The sequence below is a fragment of the Patella vulgata genome, chromosome 9 (assembly GCF_932274485.2).
Source record: "Patella vulgata chromosome 9, xgPatVulg1.2, whole genome shotgun sequence".
Classification (NCBI taxonomy): Eukaryota; Metazoa; Mollusca; class Gastropoda; family Patellidae; genus Patella; species Patella vulgata.
Window position 1 is genome coordinate 27,568,583 of NC_065887.2, and position 23,699 is coordinate 27,592,281.

Genomic DNA, 23,699 nt, shown 5'->3' on the forward strand with positions numbered 1-23,699 from the left:
CATATGCTGTAATTACATGTATTATCAACTCTAAAAGCTATCTTATTTTCTAATCAAATTTTATTCATGAATTTTGTTATGATTTCAGTGCAACAGATAGTTTTGAAGCTTTCACCTTGTCAATTATAGGACATCTTTTAGTAGGAGGAGAAACATCACCATTTTATAAATCTCTTTTAGAAGCTAATATTGGAAATGATTATGCACCAACTCTAGGGTAAGTAGAAAAGGAACCGTCCAAGATTTAAGAATTCAAATAATTTGCAATAATGGTGAATTTAGCATAACAATGTATCAGAATGAAAGGCATACCCTGAACATTTTATATTTGTTCTAAGAAAGATGTTATCTTCTTGTCGTTTGCTTATGTGGCAACTGTCACTAGACCAATTATCGCTATATAACAATTCTTCATTTAAATGTCTTACATATTTTTTTAGCATTTAAAAACTTACCGGTGTGTGGTTTTCATGAGTTTTATCATGTTTATGATAGTTGATACATGTTATTTATATTGTTATCCTTAAGTAAAGCGATAGTAATGTCATGAATACTACCAGGAGTTAAACTATGGCATATTCAAATTTTAAAATGGCGGAATTTCATTAATATATAGTTATATGTATATATCTGTAGGTATGATGGCTATAGAAAAGAGAGTGTGTTTTCTGTAGGCTTACAAGGAATAGCAAAGCAAGATGAAGAAAAAGTGTTTCAGATAATCTCAGATACCTTTGATAAAGTCATTAAGTAAGTTACATGCTAGAGCATATTCTTCATCAGTATGTTGACTCCTGTAAAAATGTTTTATAACAAAGTAGAGCACCAAGCTAATGGTCATGGTACACATTCATTTAAAGGATCATATCATTGATCAATTTCAATAGGCAAAACATAAAATAAGTCATTCTTTAAAGTTATGTGATCAAGTCATGCTTGTAAGTTGTGTGAGTACAAGTCATGCTTGTAAGTTGTGTGGTCATGTCACACATGTAAGTCATGGAATCGAGTCATTCTATTAGTAATTATGTGAGTCATATGTTGATCGTTCAAGGCATATGCCATAATGGATGTATATTTATTTTAGAGATGGTTTTGAACAAGAAAGGATAGATGCAGTGTTACATCAAATTGAACTTGGTCAAAAACATCAGAGTGGGAATTTTGGTTTGGGTTTATCAATGGTAATAGTTTTTATTGTGGCATGTTTATTTTTTAAGAATATAATATGTCATGAACAGAGACCACCTTCACTGAAATGAAATTTATGCTCACTACTAAATTATTTTTTTTTACCCAAGAAGAGGTATTGTCTTGAACTGTATTGTATTAAAATGTCAGAAGTTCTAACCAGATTATTCTCTGTTTTATTCTGTAATACTGTATGAAACCGTAAATGTTACGTTTGTCTTTGAATTTCAGGCAGTAACATCTATATGGAATCATGATGGTAATCCAACAGAATCTCTACAGATTAACAAACATGTTAATATGTTTAAACAAAAAATAGCAGATAATCCAGCATTTCTACAAGATAAAGTTCATCAGTATTTCAAGGTAAGGTTATTAACTTTTAACAATTACAACTCTTCTGCTAGGTTTGAGGACAGTCTTCTCTTAAAAGCTTAAAAACAAACAAGCCAGTGAAGTATATAGCGCTCACAAAATATATTTGAATAGTCTGGCACATATGTTCAAAACAATTTTTAATTCATTAGCTACTGTCTTCAGTGGGAAACGGGAAAAATACAAATAAAAGAAAATATATTAATTTGCAAGATTCATAGATCCTATAGATCTAAAAAAACACTAAAACATGTCCAAAAATTTATCATTTTAATTTAGTGGCATATTCAAATGGAATCTTTATTCCCATGCCAATTGGCTGAAAAACTTTCCCATAATTATTTTATTGACAAATTGTCAAAAGTCACTCTGTAATAAACACCTGAATAGACTATAAATCTTGTTCTCTAAGATCTGATGCCTATATAAATGAAAGGAATCACTCTCCTTATTATGACAGGCCACGAAATTTCAAATTTTGGCGTAACCAGAAAAATGGTTGCGGGTTTATGTTCTGCGTAACCATTTTCTTTGGTTACGTCAGATGACTATTGCGTAACCAATTGGTTACATGAAATGGTTGCGCTGTTTTCATGTTTTATCCAGATTTAAATGGTGCTATTATTCATTTCCACTTGCAGTGAATGTATTTTTTAAAGAAATAACTTGACTAATTTATATTCTTTTATATTTAATATTATATTTTGAGGTTAAGTGTTTATGACTTAAATCCCACTGTGTCCCCATTTAAAAAATAAAACGTTAGAAAAAAAATGTTCCACTTGACTCAATCTCTCTATATTTTAATAATGAGGGGAATCGGTTCTAAAAATTACTAATGGATTTTCGTTTTTGTATCATATCTGACCTTTAAAAACCAGGAATGGTAGCTACCACATTGTTTTCGGTCACTGAAGATTACATGCGTACTTCATATTACACTTGTCACTTGCAATCATTCATCCAAGCACGTAGCATGAGATAGCCTCACTCATAGGTAGGGACTGATTGACAAACAGTATTTATAAACCCCGGCACTCTACACACAAAGTCTCAAAAGGAAACAGATAGTTTGATGTCATGAAATAATATTAAAATAGACAGGGCAGTAAAATCGTTTACATTATCGCTTGAGCGATGCTGGGGAAGGGGGTCAAAGTTCACGACATACATACGGGTCATTGGTACTACAGCATGGCTATAGTGAAAACTGAAAAGGAACACGTGTAGTAAATTCTTTGGAAATATAGCCGACATGTTAAATAGTCATGCAAACTCATTTCTCAATTTGTGTTTGAAAATCCAAAGGTATGCTTTCAAATATTTATGGCATAACTAATCATTTAATGAATTAGGGATGAGGGGCATTTTTACATCAACCTGCTTGCAACTGGTCAATAGCCTACGTGGTGTCAAAATATGTGATCTGTCAAAGTCAAAATATGTGATCTGTCAAAGTACCGGTAAGATGGAGAAATGAAATGCCAAGAATGAATGAATGGAGTTTGTGCTATAATACAAATAATTTAGACCTATGTCACAAGTCATCCTGTATAAAAATTGATCAAATGTGAATAAATCTGTTAATGAAATTTGTTAACGTAACCGATATTTCAATTTGCGTAACGAGGAAATCGGTCGCATGTTTTTGAGGTGGCGCGACCGCACGTTACTGATTGGTATCGTTCGAGTGAAATTTCTTGGCCTGTTATGATATAACTCCTTTATTACCAAATCCCTCACCATGTCCAAACTAGGAGAGCTTTTTTTTTTAAGGAGAGTAATGTTTGATTTGGTAAATTTAAACAGAGCTCTTTTCAGCTAACCAGCCAAATATTGGAAACAATGACTAGACATACAGTAGCTATCATTGTGTTCCATTTCACAGAATTATTTTTTTATAGACCAATAACCATAGTTTCAGTCTTACAATGAGTCCTGATGAAAAGTTTGAAGAAAAGAGAAAGGAAGAGGAGAAGAAGAGATTAGAAAAGAAAGTAAAAGAATTAAGTGATAAAGATAAACAGATTTTATATGACAGAGGTAACTTGATTAATAATAATGATATTTTTTATAATTAGAAACAAAACATTATCATAAGGATTTCTAATCATTGAAAGTGTCATAATTATTTATGCTGCAATGTCTGACTAGGACTTGAAAATACTATCCTACATTTACAAATTAAGTTATTTAAAAGATCTTTTGGAAATATTCTATATAGAATGATATTTTGTTTATATTTTTATAAATAGGTTTACAATTAATGCAGAAACAGAATGAAGAAGAAAATTTGACATGTCTGCCAACCTTGACCCTAGCTGACCTTGATAGAAAAATTAAACCTGAACCAGTTGAAACAACATCATTAGGTATAAAGTTATAAAGATGTGTGATTAAAATATTTTCTATTGCATGTAAACTGCCAAAGTCTACATTCATAAATTGTTTTAATGACATTCAGTAATCGAACGGAAAATACAGAGAGAGAGGTTTAACATCCATTTGACACAAACTAGATCATTTCGGGACTAACATATGGTTCAATTTAATTTAAATTATTCGCTTGCCCATAGGGGTCTTTAGCAATGGGAGGTCCCAGAGAAAACCCACAAGGTTAGACAGACAACCCTACTCCTACAAGCAGGGAATCGTAACCACGCCTCTTGTCTCAATGACAGAGGAGGGTTGGATGGCCGAATGGTTAGCATGTGTGCGCTGTATCATAAGGTCTGTCATTGAGTCAACTGGGGTGGTTTTGATTGCCCATGGGTTTTCTCCGGGTCCTCTGGTTTCCTTCACTGCTCAAGACCCCTAGGCACAAGCGAATTATTGAAATATAATTGAATCATATGTTACTTGCAAAGTGGCCTAGTTTGTGTCGAGTGAACATTAAACCCCATCTATCATCAATGACAGATCTTCTGATCCACCGTGCACCGTTAACTATTCGGCCACCAACCCCCGATATCAAAATGTTACTAAGTAATAAACAGTAATTGTATTCCACATTCTGCACCTAGAAAACTATCTACTTTCAGAATAGATCTCTGCCCAGAGTGGCCGCCATAGTCAGAATTTAATTTACTATTCTGTAATGAATTCTAAGCAGTTTTACATCTTTCATACACACAAAGACAAAATATTTTCAATTTTTATACGTACACATTCATAATGTGGACGTATATTGCTGTCGCCCCTGTGTGTGTGTGTGTGGGTGTGTCCGGTTGCCTACAGGCCACAATTCTTAAGTGAACATCTTCAAACTTTACATACTTATTCCTTATACCCTAAGAATGATCCCTATTGTTTTTGGTGCATACCCGACTCCCAGGGGAGGAGCCACGCCCATTTTTTGTATTTCTTTGTTTGTCATCTACAGGCCACATTTATTAACGTATCATCTTGAAACTTTGCATGCTTATTCTTTGTACCCTAAGGAACACCCCTATCGTTTGGGGTGCATGCCCAACCCCTAGGGGCAGAGCCACACCCATTTTCTTTTTGTGTGTCTGTGTGTTGCCCACAGGCCACAATTCTTAAGTGATCATCTTGAATCTTTACATACTTATTCCTTATACCCTAAGGATGATCCCTATTGTTTTTGGTGCATGCCCGATCCATAGGGGCAGAGCCACGCCCATTTCTTGTATTTGTTTGTTTGTCGTCTACAGGCCACATTTCTTAACGCATCATCTCGAAACTCTGCATACTTATTCTTTGTACCCAAAGGAACATCCCTATTGTTTGGGGTGCGTGCCCAACCCTCAGGGACAGAGCCACGCCCATTTTCTTTTTGTGTGTCTGTGTGTCGCCTACAGGCCACAATTCTTAATCGATCGTCTTGAAAAAATATGCCATACGGAAGCCAAATATGGAAATAATAATCTTCCCAAAAAGTAATGGCTGGCTAAATTTTAAATTATTTTTATACGCCCACATCGAAATGTGGAATAACACCAAAAGTTGTCATCCGATTGTTTTAAAAATTTATGTAGGTTGTTAACATTAGTGAGATGAAGAAGTCTATTTAATTTCAATAATTTCTACTAGAATTATGGCCCTTTTTTTTACTTTGTTGCACCTAGTGAACGCTCAAACATCAAAAGCTATCATCCGATCTTTGTGAAATTTATATGCATTATTTAGATTAAACATACATTATGCAAGAACTAAATCTGCCTATTGCAGGTCTTTCTTTAGGCCTAAATGAACTTATCCAGACCTTAATTAACTCGCTAGCCTGCGATGTTTATTGGATTAGGTTCCGATTTGCTGTTCGACTTCCATTCATAATTTAATTATTAAATGGATAATCGAGACTATGTTTTATATCCTACCGATCGAGGCTAGGCGAAAATTCAATTGCTAACATATCGGTTCATAGTTTGACTGAAATTTTCAGCAAATTCCCTTTATAGTATCTAGTTTTTAACTATTATAGTGAGAACTGCCAGCTCTTTATCTAATCTCCCATAATGTATCTTTAATGAAACGAAGAAGCCTATTGAATTTCAGCAATTTCCGTTAATTACTTCTAGAGTTATAGCCCTTGTTTCACGCTCGATCTAACATCACAAGTTATCTGCCGATCTGTAGAAATTTATATGCGTCATTTGATGCCTTTGTTTCACTTTGTTCAACCTTGTGAACGATCTAATGCAAAATAGGCATTATTAAATTAGTGAAAAGAAGAAGCCTATTGAATTTCAGCAATTTCCGTTAATTACTTTTAGAGTTATGGCCCTTGTTTATCTTTGTTGAACTTTGAATTCTTTAATGCCAAAAGTTATCATCCTATCTGTGAAATTTTTATGCATCATTTAGATTAGTGAAATGACGAAGCCTAACGAATTTCAGCAATTTACAATAATTACTTCTAGAGTTATTGGCCTTATTTCACTTTGTTGAACCTTGTTAATGCTCGATTGATGAAAGTTATCATCCAATGTGTATGATATTTATATGCATCATTTAAATTTGTGAAACGGATGTCTATTGAATTTCAGCAAATTCTGTCAATTACTTCTAGAGTTATGGCCCTTGTTTTACTTTGTGAATCTTGTGAACGTTCAAATGACAAAAGTTATCATCTGTATGAAAGTTGTCTTGTAAATGCCCCCAATATATTCCAAAGAATGAATATGCAACAACCCTTGTTGACCGCTCAGACGATTTAGTGCCTGGCAACCTATCTTTTATTGATTTCATGTCCCTATCCTCATCTGAAACACTGCTGAATATCCATGAATGTCAAGCTCAAAATGGCATCTCCATCTAACTAAGGGCTTTTTATTTAATTGTCTGAATTACTGTCTAGTATATCTAATGAACACTTTTGATTATAAGTTTTCTGTGGTGTCGGCTTAATAACAATCATGAAAACTCTATGTAATGGTTCATGTAAGTTGGATATCGATATATTATTATTTTAGATAACCTACTAAATTATATAGGTATGATATGTAATATAAATAATATACCATTGCTATATTTTATAATAACAGGTGGGGTACCAGTATTATGTAGCATACAACCTACCAATGAAGTTACCTATATACGTATGATATGTAATATAAATAATATACCGTCACATCTGCTACCCTATATTACACTCTTCTCAAGTATTTTAACACAGTAAGTATATTTTAGATAGTAAATATACTATTCAAAAAAAGTAGGGGATATTTGATTTTGGGGGCATAATACTAAAATATGCAAATGACTACGAAAAAAGTCACTATAGAACCTAACAGAAGAAACATTTCCAGTTACATGTGACGCCCAAACGCACCAATAGCTACCGCATGGAATGCAGGTGATGCTTGGGATCATCATGGGGGTCCAACCCAAGATTTGCACGACTCTGACTTTGAATGTTACAGTCATTGTGGCATTGAATTCCAGGGTGGAAACATCAGTTTAATTGTTTTAGTGACCAGAAAACAAATTTTGATATGCGTCGGCTTACCCAAAATGAAAGGTTACGTGCACTTGGCATGCTACAGATCGGCACAACACAGGCGGTTGTGGCGCGGACGATGAATGTTTCTCAGTCTGTCATAAGCAGGCTATGGTCCAGATACCGTGATACACAATCTGTACAGGACAGACCACGCTCAGGTCGACCAAGGGTGACAACTCAAGCCCAGGTCGACCAAGGGTGACAACTCAAGCCCAGGATCGATTTATCCGTACCTTGGCCTTGAGAAATCGTGTCATCACAGCAAATCAGATCAGCGCTCGTCTTCAAACAGACACTGGTGTGAGAGTGAGTGGCCAGACGATTCGGAATCGACTGCATAGGGGTCACCTTCGCGCCCGACGTCCTCGCGTGATCCCTTGTTTGAGAGATCATCACATTCAGGCAAGACGTCGTTGGTGTAGGGATCGTCAACACTGGGATAATCGACGCTGGAGCAATGTGATGTTTTCAGATGAGTCAAGGTTCACTGTTGATTTTTTGGACAGACGTAGGAGGGTGTGGCGTCGTCGAAACGAGCGCTTCCAAGACGTTAACGTCATCAGACATGATCGATTTGGGGGTGGTTCTGTTATGGTGTGGGGAGGCATCACTGTTGCTGGAAGAACGGCTTTACATGTTGTTGCAGGGCGTGTTACAGGCCAGTACTACCGGGACAACATCTTGGCAGTCCATGTTGTGCCGTTCGCACGACGTCATGGCCGCCGTTTCATCTTCCAGGATGACAACGCAAGATGTCACAGGGCCAGGATCGTTACAGGTTACCTCCAACAACAGAACATCACCACATTACCTTGGCCAGCACTGAGTCCCGACCTCCCCCCCCCCATCGAGCATGTCTGGGACATGCTTGGACAGAGGTTACGTCAACGTCAACAACGTCCTGCCAATGTCCAAGAACTTGCTGCTGCGTTGCAACAGGAATGGGACAATCTGGACCAAAATGACCTTAGACGTCTCATTAGGAGTATGCCACGTCGGATCAATGCTTGTTTGGCAAACAGAGGAGGATTTACCCGTTACTGACTTGGTTGCGATGCTGTGGTAACTTTGCTGTTTGACCCCGGGTATCATTTTACCCTTATAATGGTCAGTCTGTGCCTTACTTAGTCTAACGATCATTTGGAATAAATCGATGAATGTGAACTTCATTTCATTTTGTCATTTGTTTCTTCGTCAGTTTCATTAGGTGACTTTAATAACACTTAAAAATCAAATATCCCCTACTTTTTTTGAATAGTATATAATAAAGTTATATAATGCTACCAGTAAATAGCCTCTGTTTGACCCGACTAAAAATGCGTGACGCACAGGTATCGATCCAGCACTATTGAAAAAAAGTTGTTTCTTGAACTAACAAATCAGATTAATGTCAATATGGAAACTAAACCGGTAGTTTATGCCAATGACATCACATACATTTGTAATATTTATAAATGCTGTAGTGAGTTGGTTGGAACAACACTAGGGTTTCCATTATGATGAATGAATATATGATCATGTTTTATTAAGATTATATATGATCTTGTTTTCTTAGAATAATATATGATCATGTTTTATTAAAATAATATATGATTGCAAAATGTTAACTGTTGATTGGGTTGGTTGGATCAACATCAAGATTTCGATCATCAACTGCATTGATTGTCTTTAAAGATGCATTATGTACGATTTAGATAAAGAGCTGGCCAATCCTGCTATAATATTTCAAAAATAGACAATGAAAAATGAATATACATGTATTAAAAATTTCAGTAAAATTACTTAATCCTGATGGAAGTTATGAGCATTTGAAGTTTGAAGTGTTTGGCATGATGTAGGGTAGATTGTTTATTATCGTAGCAATGGTACTTGACAATTGAGATCGTTAAATTTTATAATCTTGTAGGGGTTCTAATCCATTTAAATCTCGACCCATCTGATCGTCTAGAGAGTTGATTATAGACTTGTCATATAAATAGTTATCGAAATAATAGGTATATGACATTTTAAGCCAAAATAAAACCTGTAATAGGCAACTTTAGCTCTAACATAATGTATAACTTTGGCAAAATTGATACCACTAAAATGTTAATAAATGCTTTTGTTATGTCATCTTTAGATTATTGTAATTCATTATTGTATTCTTTCCTAAAATGCTTGTAAGTCAGCTACAGAAAATCCAGAATAAAGCAGCTCGAATTGTATCTCTCACCAAACCATCTGACCATATTACACCTGTTCTAAAACAGTTACATTGGCTACCGGTTAATCAACACATCATTTTCAAAATTAACACCAATCACTTTCAACTGTTTAAACGATCCTTTGGCACTATCATATTTATCCGATTTGATTAAACAATATGTACCTTCTCGTTTCTTACGCTCATCTCATATAAACCAACTTGTATGTCCAGTACAGAAGTCAAAATTTGGTGAGAGAGCTTTTGCATACGCAGCACCAAAAGAATGGAACAAATTGCCTTTGGATGTCCAAAATAGTCCAAACTTGGCTATATTTAAACGACGTCTAAAAACCCTGTTTTTTACCCAAACGTTTGAGCTATAATTTAAATGCTTCACTTTCCATTTGTATATTGTAACTTGACTATTCCTTTGTATTCTTTTGTTTTTTTGTATATACATGTATGTTTTTTTTTATAATCATATTTACATTGTAAAGCGCCACAGAGTAGCCAGACATTTATTATTATTATTATTGTTATTATTATTATTATTATTAATATTATTTGATTGTATCAATGGGACTCGATCTTTGACTGGATCATAAAAGTAAGACGATCATACTATGAACATGTTGATTGGGTTTATACAATTGATCATCATATACCAATTTTATGTTCAGTTCATTTTGTAAGGGAGATTTATGCCTTGAGTATGTAATTATATATATAATTTAATATTATAGAATGGGAGCTGGTGATTATGATTATAAAAGATTATCACAAGAAATAGAATTATATACAGGAGGTTTAGATACATCTCCATTAATATCCCCACATCATACACAACCTAATACTTATGAAAAGGTAAACTTATAGAATACATTTATTTTGATCCAGCACCAATTATCCCTGCATTATAATTAACTACAGATCATCTATTCATTCTAATCCCTTGTGGATCATCTATTCATTCTAATCCCCCATGGATCATCTATTTACTCAGATTCACCACATATCACTCCAGTTCACCACAGGTTATCCATTCATTACTTTTCTTTTTTCAGGGACTCCATTTTAACTCCTATTGTTTAGATAAGAATGTAGACAAGTTATTAGAGTTATGGTCTGCTATATTCAACAGGTAGTTATTTATTAAGGTCACTATTAATCAAGCCTTCCTATATTTTTTTTGTTTTAATTCAAATTTTATTCAAATTTCAACTATTCGTTGTAGCAATTTGTAAATCAAAATATAAATTTTACTTTGCTATGTGTGACCAGTTACGGAAAAATAAAACAGGATTCAAAATAACACAGCATAACTATACACAGAGTTAAATTTGATATTTAAAAACCTCTAAATTGGTCTCTGATATACACACATTTATCTTTAAAGATGACTAAGATATTTTGTGCTGAATGTTTAACGTTAAAATACTATAAACCATAACAATAATTTCCTTTAGGCTTTGGGCAAAAAAGAATAATATAAATTTGATGGAAAAAAGTTCAATAGATTAATATCTGAAATGAGGGACCTTTAACATGTATCTTATTTAGCCAGATCTAGTCACTTATTACGATCAACCAGTACATAATCCTATTATTACATACAAGATCTTTACATCAGATTATGAGGAAGACTAATGGCTCTTTCATGGCATACAATATAATTTTCACAGGTATTGTTTCTTGAATTTTAAATTCTATTTCAGGCCTGACTTTTCTGATTTAAATCGTTTAACAACATTAATTAGAATGGAAGCCAGTGATTTAGCTATGGGATTGGCTGATTCCGGTCATAGATATGCCATGGGTCATTCAGCGGCCTCTCTATCACCAGCTGATAATTTATCAGAAACTCTTAATGGCATGACACAGGTAACTAACACATGAAAACTAAATGGCCCCAAAATTTGGTCAAAATGGCCATAAAAAGTGACAAATTAAATATTTGTTATTTATTGTGAATCTATGATATGTATTGACACAATTTTGGCTGTTTTAATCCAAATTTTACAGACATTTTGACCAAATCCTGTTTATATCTTCTTCAGAGAATATAACCCATTTTTGGACTGATATTCCTTTTAGAGATTCATCTTTTACCATATTGTAGTTTGCAAGAAATTCAAAATATTCCAAATGATAGGGTGTCTCACCATAAATAAATATCTCCAAATATCTCGATAATTACACCACAATATTTAGATATATACCAAGCCTTAACCCTTTCATTGCGTCTACCCGGTAGTACCGGGTATTATAAAATGTTGGTAAAATACGCGTACCCGGTATTACTGTGTACTCAGTAAATCCCTTGCTAAAATTAGTACCGTGACTGCAAGTGCCCATCTATTGTATTTTCTATACACTAGAACATATTTCCACATGTTTCAAAGCGGAAAACCGTAAAATGGCGGAGTGCATAGTGACAACGTAGACGATACTCTCTCGACGAAGTCGTGAATGACGTCTTGCTGACCAAAACGTGGAAAATTTCGAGGCGGGTGATACACATAATTCGTTTCCAGTTACTTGATAATGATAGTAGTCAGGACAGTGATTGGTATTATGAAGTGTGTGATTTGTTGTGCGACGTTCCGCCCATGGCTATGTCTCCCGTGCATGATGAACAAGCCCAATGTGAATACGATAGCCCTGTGTCTGCAGTAGATTCTGACAATAATTCTGATGTTGATAATGCTGGCCTGCTGGATCGTAAAAGACGTAGGCAATTCCTGAGCCCCGAACGTGTAGATCTATTGACTGACTATATTGATAATGATATGGGACTTGGGGATGAAAGTGAAAGTGAAAACAAGGTATTGCAATCCGCACGTGGGCATGGCAGTGGGAGACGTGATGCGCGTGTTCGTGGTGGCATTGCTCATGGCTGCTATTGATATTTTTGTTCATTTTATATATCTTTATCAAAATCCAGTGAAAAAAACAATATCTCATAAGTATTTCATGGAGAACCAGCGGGTGCCAGACAGGATACGCCCACATTTTCGAGAGATGGATAGAAAACAAGCTAAAACGAAAGTGATTTTTCCTACAATCAAGGGGCAGAATTCAGGAAATTACAATTCGATATGCGCAAATATCGATCTTTGGGTTATAAACTTATGTTTCAAGTTTCAACAAAATCGGATAAAAATTGTGACCTCTATAGGGTCAACAACCTTGATATACCATATTCTACGCAATTTGAGAACGAGGGGCGGCCATTTTGTCTGTCAGTTTTGGGCCGATTTTCACGAAATTTGAACTCAGTCGTCCTTAGGGTTTAACGGTGATATATTAACACGTTTTTTTAAATCGGATAAAAATTATGACCTCTATAGGGTCCACAAGCCGAAAAACGTGATTTTTCGTACAATCAGGGGCCATAATTCAGGAAGTTACGGTTCGATATGCGCGAATATCGAAAGGAACCGAGATCTTTGTGTTATAAACTTACATTTCAAGTTTCAACAAAATCGGATTAAAATTGTGACCTCTATAGAGTCCACAACCTTGATATACCATATTTGTACACTATTTGAGAATGAAGGGCGTCCATTTTGTCTGTCAGTTTTGGGCCGATTTACACGAAATTCGAACTCAGTCGTCCTTAGGGTGTAATGGTGATATATTAACACTTTTTTTTAAATCGGATAAAAATTATGACCTCTATAGGGTCCACAAGCCAAAAAACGCGTTTTTGCGTACAATCAGGGGCCATAATTCAGGAAGTTACGGTCCGATATGCGCGAATATCGAAAGGAACTGAGATCTTTGGGTTATAAACTTACATTTCAAGTTTCAACAAAATCAGATAAAAATTGTAACCTCTACAGTGTTCACAAGCCAAAAACATGATTTTTCATACAATCAGGGGCCATAATCCATGAAGTTACGGTTCGATACATGCATATATCGAAAGGAACCGAGATCTTAGGGTGATAAACCTATATTTCAATTTTCATTGAAATCGGATAAAAATTGTGACCTGTAGACTGTTCACAAACAATTGTGGACGGACGGATGGACAGGAGTGACGACAATATACATCTACATGAAAATGTGGGCGTATAAAAATTCGTTTTCATGTTAGTTTTAGTGAGAAATGAGAAATCCAAAATGGCCGTCATGACGTCATGTGACTACATTATTATGCAAATTTCCAAAATTCTATTTTTTCCTCTTAGCCCAACCTCATGCCCATCCCAACAGACAAAAAGATTTTTCATGAAAGCTTCCATAAGTACTGTTTGGCATTCAGTTCCAACCCCCCTTTTTTCCTCAAAAAAGGGTCTAGCACAGGCAGTGGATTTACGTGTAGCATTGAAAGGGTTAAATCAGTTTCACACATTTTTAGTCACTAAATGAACGGTCATGTTGTACTTTATAATAAGCTATGACCATTTAACCATCGATAAATAATAGTGTTGAGTGTCGGCCATAACATCTGGGCACTTTTGAGTAAAAAATAGGTTACGCGTGCCCTTGTTTTGAAATTAGACTATTCTCCGTCTGATGGACAGACTGGGATAATCAAGACTACTTTTTTACGAAACATAACAGAAGTAAAATGAAACTACTGCTATTATCATGTTCTTGCCTAACCCGAGTGTTTCAGAGATATTATTTGTACTGAACCAAAAAAAACGAACGTAATTTCTAAAGCTGCTGTAATCACCAAAAAGCTACATATTACTGCTATTCAGAATCGTCAACAATAGATTTTTTACGGCTGTAATGTTATCGCACCGCGTGACTAGCCAGAAATCACTTTGATACAAGCCACTGAAGCACACACATTCGCCATGTCAGTTCAACTTTCAGTAGGGAAAATTTTCGCTGTGCTGGGCACCCTACAAATGACAATCAACAGCCATATAGTGCGCAAAAGTGATTGATAATAAACAAATGGTAAAAACATACTTTCCGTCATTATTATATTTATATGTGATGTCATTAAAATCAGGAAGTCAAATCTTCCAGATGCCTTAAAGTGACAACAATAATATATTATGATGACAGCGCTATAAGTACACTACTGGGATTATTGATTATGAAATTTCCTTAAGATGAATTAAGAGGCTAATTCTGCAGTAATGACTGGATAATATTAGCATTTCTTTTTTATTATAGCATCACTAGGGCAGATAAACAGACATCTTAATCATAATGTGTAATGCTCTCTCTTCAATCTGTCTGTATACCTTGCTATAAATCTATACTAATACATGAACATGTCTTTCCTGATTTTTTAGGTGTCATTTATGAAGAAAATAGCAGAAAAAACTGACCAGGAAGAAACATTAGAGAAATTAAAAGAATTAGCCAAGTTTATCCTGAATAAAGACAGTTTAAGGTGAATATCCGAAATAGTTGTACCTTTTTAGATTCAACAAACTAGATATACTTTAAATGATGTTGAATTCAGAGATGCTGTAACTTTGTTTGTGGGATAGTGCTCTATCTTTGAGTCTATCACTTGCAAGTCGTGGAACCCATACATGTGGTTGAATCCATATTATATCTAGTGTTCTTTCCTTTTTCTTGGATTCCATTATGGTTTCCAGATTTCCAAAATGATTTCTTATCTTGGGTCTGAGTTGTCATTCTGGATTGAAATCAGGCTGCTCAGTGAGGCACTCTGTATGGCAAACTTTTTAGTTTCCTGTTGGGAGATCCATGATGTTTTATCACAGATGGCCACAGTCTCTGCAGTGTACAGTTATGGGCTTATTCCCTGTCCACTGTTTTGTAGGTATAGTCTTTAATAGAAATGAAATGAAATTAAATGGGGTTTTAGTGTTCATATGATACTTTTAATGTTCCTCAAACATATCAAGTACAAAACTTCTTATAGTTAAAGACTCTCTAATTAGCTTGTGTCGAGGGAGCCATGGCCCTAGCTTGGCTTGGCAACCTCGGGTGCCAACTCCCAACTAAATTACATGGTTGCTCTCCGGTCTTAACTAACTTTCTATCACTTCAGATATCTGCTTATAATCCCTTTCTAGACAAAGATTCAGCATTCAGTAAAGATTGCTTACAAGACAAAGGACTTTACATTACTCAGGCCAGCGGTAGTAACTAAGGATTTCCACCTGGCTGTTGGTCGTGTCAAGCCAGTGCTGATGTCGACCACCTATGGCTCATAATATGATATTGACGTTTCAATCAGTTTCATGTATGGAAGGTGTTAATTGACATTTTCCTAAATAATCTTCAATTGTTTATCGCTATTGTTCTATTACAGGATATTAATTAATGCCACTCCTGAACATATGTCACAAGCTGTAAAGTCGGTTGATAGATTTCTACAAGAAATTCCTGGTAATCATTCATCATCATATAATCATGTTAATGTAAGTTTTAGTTACTTTAGTTTCCATTGCAACATATTTATACAAATACAGAGGAAATATAATTTTAATTATATTTCCTCTGTATTTGTTAAAACCCTTTAAATCCATTATCCAGGATTTAGATCTTTTATATTTATACAGCTAGCGTTTCCACAGTGGTGCAGGACAGAGGGTCTGATAAGGACAGTGTCCAGTAACTCGGATGGGACGAAAAACAGAGGTCCCATTTGCATATTGGAGTACAGGTGAAAGAACCCTTGATTGTTGGAATTTGAAATAAGAGTAGGCTGTAGTGCCACTCCAGGCAGAATTCCACTCATAGCCCACTGTATGGAGAATGCCTGGCTTTCTTAGTGAAGTCGATGCAGAAAAGTAGAACGTTAAACCCCATTTCATATCTATTAAGTGTCGCATTTAGACAAAGAGGGACCCTACTCTATTCCACTTATGCATCCCCTGCCTATCTACCAACCTTAGGACTAGAGGAAGGTGAAAGTATTTTTTTAAACACAATTGAGCAAAGCCAAGGATGATGACAGACGTTTAAGACTACAGTGCATTCCAGAAAGACTTATGACAGTGTCAAAATATTCTACACCTTGGCCGGAAGCCCCGTAGATATTAAGGTCCTAGCCTTTTGCCTGCCAAGCTTATAGGTAAAGCCAGCATATTAATGACAATAATTGAGAATGTTACTATAATTGATCTTTATTTTCTCCCATTTGAAACTCAGTTGTCAAGTAATAGTGTTATATTTTCAGGAGGAAAGTTTTAAGATAAATCCATTAAATACCCAGTTTGAACTTCCCTTCTCTGTAAACTACGTAGCTAAAAGTTGCCAAACTGTCCAGTCCACACATGAAGATTTTGCAAGGTTAGTCATAGGATAAAAAAAAGAATAAAAACACAAAAAAAAGAAATATTGAAGTATCAAGAATGTTGGAAAGGTAATCAAAATATAAAATTTAGGATTACAAAATGATAAAAAACAAAACCAATGTCCTCACCCAAGTTGGCAAAATTTGAATACTTATTTTATTATTTCTAGTTTAAGGGTGTTGGCAAGTCTATTATCAAGAAAGTATCTACATAGAGAAATCAGGTAATACCTATTTATGTATTGAAATAGTAAAACCAGAGAAATAAAATGAAGAACCTTATTATACAACATATTAAAATAACTAAACTCATTTCCAATATCCATTAATTTTCTTTTATGTTTATCAAAAGGATATGTTGTGTTTTTACATACTAACATGGTAATTAAATATTACATGTACATCTCTGCAAGATATTGTTAATGTGTTCTTTTATGTTCTTTATCATTAGAGAAAAGGGTGGGGCCTATGGAAGTGGAGCATCATGTAGTTCTGATGTATTTACCTTTTACTCATACAGGTATGATCTTATATTTTAATATAGTTGTGCACAAAAAAGGTACCCCCCAAGGATCTTCATCAGTGACAATATAATAATTCTTTAATTTTGATGTTTTTGTAAAACATTGTAATAGTTATAGAATATTATCTTATTGAAAATCAAATACGGGTAGGGCATAGAGAATTGATAAAAAAAAATTAAAAATTTGGAGGGTAAGAGTGGCCTTGTGATCTCCCACTTTCAGATAGAAAATAATGCTTTGTTATGTCACAAAGATAATTTTTTGAGGCAATACAGTATTTTCATCTTAGTTTCAATCTATTTAGGTACCTCCCACTGACGACAATATAGATATTGATGAATTATCGTATGATTTGTATATTTGTAGAGATCCTAACAGCACCCAAACAATGGATGTATTTAATCAAAGTGTACAGTGGGCCTCTAACTCTAAATTTACAGATCAAGATATTGATGAAGCTAAACTAGGTGTCTTTCAACAGGTAAGTCTATTGTTTAATAATCTCTGCATCTGACATATAGTTAACTTACCAATCAGAAATTTGACCATAGAATACAAAGGATTGTACACATTATACTTCTCTACATTTTAGAATATTTTAATGCTAATTGAAATGATAGAATTGATATATGCCAAAATCCACAGTGGATTTTAAATCCAGTCAAGCATGCATGCATTATGGGATATATTTCGGGAAGGGAGGGGGGGGAACTCTGTCTTGACTTTAGCTGAAATGTTCCATTTCCCATGCGTAACCGGGAGGGTTTTTTTTTGTCTAGCTGATTATCCAGTAAAATTTGGACAACTGACTCAGACACTCAATATGTTGAAGACTAGGAGGCTCTGGGTGTCTTAAGACTATTAATTTAGAAGTTATAGTTTATACGCAAGTTTCGAAGTGTATAAGCAAGCTTTGGGTTATCTATTAAATGACACTTGTCTGCTCGGTTTGTGATCTGCGGAAGACATGCACCAACACACTTCTTTTGTATTGTATGTACCTGTTGCTCATCAAAAAAGACCTGCGAACTCAGGATCAGTGGTTGGCAGTAACCCAGTTTGGGCATAAGAGGCCTTTTCGTGATGACAATGTTTTATCTATCGCAAATCATGGCTATATTTATCACCATCCCCAAAGAAACTTAGGTCTGTTGGGTGTCGGCATGGCATCTTCCTCCCACAAAGTGAGTAAAGGTACTAAGTGTAAAAAGCCTGAAATAGGTAATCTTCAGGGAAAGACAGGTGACTTCAGAAGACTATTGACGTGGGTCAGTTGCTAGTGCATCAAATGCTCCGATCATTAACTAATATTCAATTGAACAGCATTACTAAGTCTTTGTATAAATTGAATCTCTAAAATTTTCGAAAAATGCAAACTACAACCAGTGGCTTTAAATCATAGTGCTACAAAAACTAAAGAGTGCTGACAAAGGCAAACAGAATTGTTTCATTCAAATATGTATATTTTCTGTAAGATATGAGCTCACCACCGATATGTAAAGTTTATATTCTAAATATTGGTAAAGTAATGACTAATGATGCATTTATAGACTGCCTGAAATCCAATGTGATCTACTGCCCATATTAATATTCATCAGTGATTAAGTTATAATATTTGTTATGTTTACAGATTGATAAACCTATACCACCAGGAAAACGAGGTATGTTATTATTTACCAGTCAGAGAACCGATGAAATGAGACAGAAATCAAGAGATGAATTATTCTCTGTTAGTAGAGATGATATTATTGCTGTTACAAACAGGTAGGCCATAATTAATTAGGAAATAAGGCCAAAGTAATTGATGTTTGTTAAAAATTTAAAAACTGAAAAATTAAATTTGAGACTAGCAACCAAATATTTTTTGTTTTTAAATTATTTTTTTATAAAAATTTAATAGAGGTTCTGTAAGAACAATTGTTGTGGCCCAAATTGATTATTGTTTAAGACTTGATTAAAGGCCTGTTTGTAGCACCATGGGTCTTCTGTCAGATGTGGAGAGCGGGTGTTGAGCAAACCGGTCGCCACATCCTACGTACGACCCGTGCAACTTTTCTTACTACGTATCTTAGTAGCCTTGTGGTCGTCTAGAATTTGTCCCTAGCTGTCTTTGCTTCCCCTTCACATTGTGTATTTTCTTCTTACTGTTTTCTTAAGACGTGTGTCTTCTCAGTAGTTATAACAATGCAACTGTTCGTTTTTACATTTTATATATCAAGCTGGATACATATAAGCATAGTGTAGATTACAATACTAAAGTCATTCTCAAACCCTAGCCGGCCAGACTCGATATGGGCGAGTCTGCTGATAGAAATTGCTACATCTTTCCCCTTCTGGAATCAAGCTGCTGTCTGGCAATTGCTTACAAATATGATAGTTTTTGTAGCTGTGGGTTTTGGACGTTCAATTATCTCATTGGTCAAATATGATGTAATTAATTAGAGCTATTGGTTAATTAAGTCAAATGACGTCAAAACCCACCCTTATATGGTAATGGAAATTTACTGGAGAAACTTCTCATGAGATATGTTATCATGTTGTTGACATATAGAACCAGCTATGTTTTGGTCCAATAACTCTTTTTTATATACCCATCTAGCCGTCACTCATTCGCTAGTTTGATTTAAGTATTTTAAGTACATATATGTGAATATGTTTGAATCCCACAACTTGCCAAAACAATAGTTAATACAATATAATGCCATCATTAATTTCACGAGCAAAAATTCTACTAAAAGTATTGCATGTTATTGCTCATTCAATACTGCTTACATCATTAGAAACACTTCTTAATGTGCGCTGAAAGTTGAATATAGTATAGGTTCAGATTTTATAGTTTTAAATAATGTATTTTCAGATATTTAAAAGATAATCAAAAACCAACAAGTTTAACATTTTTGGGTCCAGCTAATGAACAGATCAGATCTAATCAAGACAAGTGGAAGATTATCAAAGATTGATGAAATAATCCAGATCAATACTATTCGTATAGCGATGACATTATCATTAGAGATAACATTTTATTGTTGTTCTGACAACAAGTGACTATATATGCTGTATATGCCGGACATATGCTATGTGAATTGGCAAACATCCGACCAGAAATATGCCTAATCGGACATCAAGATGTGTGAATAACTATTACTAATCTTGATTTTCTATGACAGATGGGATTTATTAAGTAATCAACCCTTTTTTAGTGTCATGATTGACTTAATTCAATATTAACTCACTATTGGTCAATTTCAATCAATAGGGATGTTATCTAACTGTGAAAATATGGGATTCTAATATTCACAAACTCCAAAATAATGATTAAAAAAATGAGTGTAAAATGGACTAACTGTTCCAGTATTTCACCGAACATAATTGATGAGAAATTGAAATTACAACAAAAAATTTGAAAATTGAATGTAAATCACTTTATACACTTATATTACATTAATATGTGCTTTTAGATTTCAATAGAGCTATACAACCATTAATGTACGATATTTCCTTCATATCTTAATTCTGAAAATTTGCGGTTTCTCCTTTGTCGGACATTTTAAAATCAAGGTAGTTTTATGATTTCCAGATGCAATTGTTCATAAGGCATTTGCTTGTCAGTAGAGTGAGAAAGAGATTATTCAAAACATAATTAAAAATTTTCTTTTAAAGAAATAAAGAAAGTTTTTGCCACCCCACCTCTTAGTAGACTTTTCCTTCATATATTTCCGTTAGTATTAACTCAGTTAGTAATTCCTTACTATGTAGCACAAACCCAGCAGAGCATCATATAGATATACATGTCTCAAAGTATTACAGATGAAAAGAAACAAATACATAAAATCTTTATTTTTGTAAACAGTCAACATTGCATTAGATGAATAGGTTACTTGGAAATACTGCAGTTCCTATATGTCTAAAGAGTGTGTGTGTGTGGGGGGGGGGAGAGGTGGATGGCCGAATGGTTTGTGCTTGCGGTTTCCTCCCACTGCTAAAGACCCCTACGCACAAGCGAATTATTGAAACAAAATTGAACCATATGTTAGTCCTGAAATGATCTAGTTTGTGTCAAGTGGACGTTAAACCCCATTCCCCTCTCTCTCTCTCTCTCTCTAAACAGTGTGTGATCCATGTGCTGTATGTTATATTGATGGGTTATTATACAAAGGTGTTTATCACTGTCAGACATTTTAGTGAAATGTTTAGGTGCTACACTCCCCGTGCTCAAACGTGCTAGCTCGGCGGCGTTTCCTAAAATTTGTCGTGGTTTAATGATGCCCCTTTCTCTCTTCATTGCCCCCTATCACTCCCTTTTTCATCTTTGCCCCCTTTCCACTATCCCCCACTTTAGAAAAAAAAATATTGGTTGCTGACTAATATATATGTGACTGCCATTATCACAACCTGAGCTCAAAACCTGTGTTTAGTAATGATGTAGGGCAGGGCTTCCACTTCAAAATTTTCACTATCGGTCATTTTTGATAACGCACGAAAACTTTTCAAAGTAAATTCATATTTCATGTTTTTTATTCATGGTATGGTATTGTGAATTCACGTGTCTATACCACTTTGTCACCATGGGGTACACCAAAAAAATATATTTGACTTAAAAATGAAATATTAGTAATGAAATATTATGATAATTATTTATTAATTAATGAAATATTCCATTTTGGCTACTTAAATAACAAAATAGTTGAATTGGCCGTAGAAAAACCATTTCAATAGCTCACACGTAATTACCACGTGCTCCATAGTAAATACACTGACCTGGATAATTTTGAGTTGTAACACAATAACTTCGATATGAAGATAAATTTTAATTATCCACGGCATATTTCTCACATTTATTGGTTTTAAGACCATCTCTTACGGAACTACGGGTCGCAGAATTGTGACGTAAATCCTAATAATGTACAACTAAATGACTAACGGATAACAAGACGGTATACAAGCCAAAATGCAAGTCGAAAAGTAGAAATTAAGAAAAAACGGGGGGCGCTATTATCGCGGTGTGTTATTTCTTAATTTCCTATTTTCGAGTTGATTTTGGCTTGTATACCGTCTTGTCGCCTCACATTTTTCGTAACTTCTAATTTTCGACTTTTCCACTTTCGTGTTCTGAAGAGGCGAAAAGTAGAAATTATGAATGGTAGTTATAGGCTTCCATACATTGCCCATGTATAACCGGGAATTTGTTTGGTTTGGGGGTGTTTTTTTTGGGGGGGGGGGGGTTGTGGTTGATTATCCAGTATCTTTGGCCAAGTCAAGTAAGAGTTGCGCCCCTCATTCCGCAATAAATCCCATAATTCTCGCATTAATATAAACAATTAATTAAAGTAGCTAAGTCCGTAACTCAATATCATCCAAACTCTTCGACATTGACAATACGAATTTTTTTGCAATTTGAATCAGCATTGGTGTTGTGGTCTTACCTGAAAAAGTTGGGCTTCTGATATCCAATATTTAAAGTAGCTAAGTCTCTAACTCAATATCATCCAAAATCTTCAACATTGAAAACACGATTTATTTGTCAAATTAAATCAACATTCATGTTGTGATCTTACCGGAAAAAAGATGGACTTTTGATATCCAATATTTAAGACAAAATAAACATTTTACCATTGGTACACGAATCGTGTACCATAATGCGCTTCAGCCCCAGTTGTACCAAGAGACTCGAGGGACGAGGCTAGACACATTGCACCAAATCAAACGGCGTATGTAGACTGGAATAACCAGACGCTAGAAATTTGCACTCGCTTGAGACTGCTGGCTTATTTCGCCGAACATAACTGATTTTAAATTGGAGTAAAAACGGAAACCATTGAATGTAAATCAGTTTATATACATTCATATTACAGTATTATATGCGTTGCGACCCACTTTTGTCAATTTCTAGGTCCCAAATGTTAGCGATTTAGCCCCTTTAAGACAAAATAAACATTTTACCATTGGTACACGAATTGTGTACCATAATGCGTTTCAGTGCCATTTGTAACAAGGTGCTCAAAGAATGAGGCTAGACATATTCCACAAGTCCTGTCAAACGGTGATGCCATATTCTTATTTGTTGTTGTTGTTAGTTGCATTTTACGCCCGCTTCCACCGAGGTGATATCGCAGACAATAACATGTTATGTATACATGGTGCAATAATTTACAATGTGATTAGTGAAAAAAAAGGATAATTAGGTTTTTATATATATGTACAGAAGACATTTTC

The 23,699-nt window shown here is 34.8% G+C and overlaps 1 protein-coding gene across 1 annotated transcript in view; it reads left to right on the plus strand.

Moving 5' to 3' along the window:
• Positions 1–21,171, plus strand: part of LOC126807718 (presequence protease, mitochondrial) — a 32,472-nt gene extending 11,301 nt beyond the window's left edge. The window contains exons 11-28 of the mRNA XM_056103282.1: positions 89–217; positions 637–750; positions 1,088–1,184; positions 1,423–1,557; positions 3,471–3,609; positions 3,822–3,938; positions 7,074–7,203; positions 10,460–10,580; positions 10,781–10,857; positions 11,432–11,597; positions 14,981–15,081; positions 15,976–16,084; positions 16,846–16,958; positions 17,133–17,186; positions 17,414–17,482; positions 17,853–17,967; positions 19,117–19,250; positions 20,344–21,171. Coding sequence (XP_055959257.1) covers positions 89–217; positions 637–750; positions 1,088–1,184; positions 1,423–1,557; positions 3,471–3,609; positions 3,822–3,938; positions 7,074–7,203; positions 10,460–10,580; positions 10,781–10,857; positions 11,432–11,597; positions 14,981–15,081; positions 15,976–16,084; positions 16,846–16,958; positions 17,133–17,186; positions 17,414–17,482; positions 17,853–17,967; positions 19,117–19,250; positions 20,344–20,446 — 2,023 coding nt within the window. The 3' untranslated portion in view covers positions 20,447–21,171. The remainder of the gene's footprint in view (positions 1–88; positions 218–636; positions 751–1,087; positions 1,185–1,422; positions 1,558–3,470; positions 3,610–3,821; positions 3,939–7,073; positions 7,204–10,459; positions 10,581–10,780; positions 10,858–11,431; positions 11,598–14,980; positions 15,082–15,975; positions 16,085–16,845; positions 16,959–17,132; positions 17,187–17,413; positions 17,483–17,852; positions 17,968–19,116; positions 19,251–20,343) is intronic.
• The last annotated feature ends 2,528 nt before the right edge of the window (positions 21,172–23,699 follow it).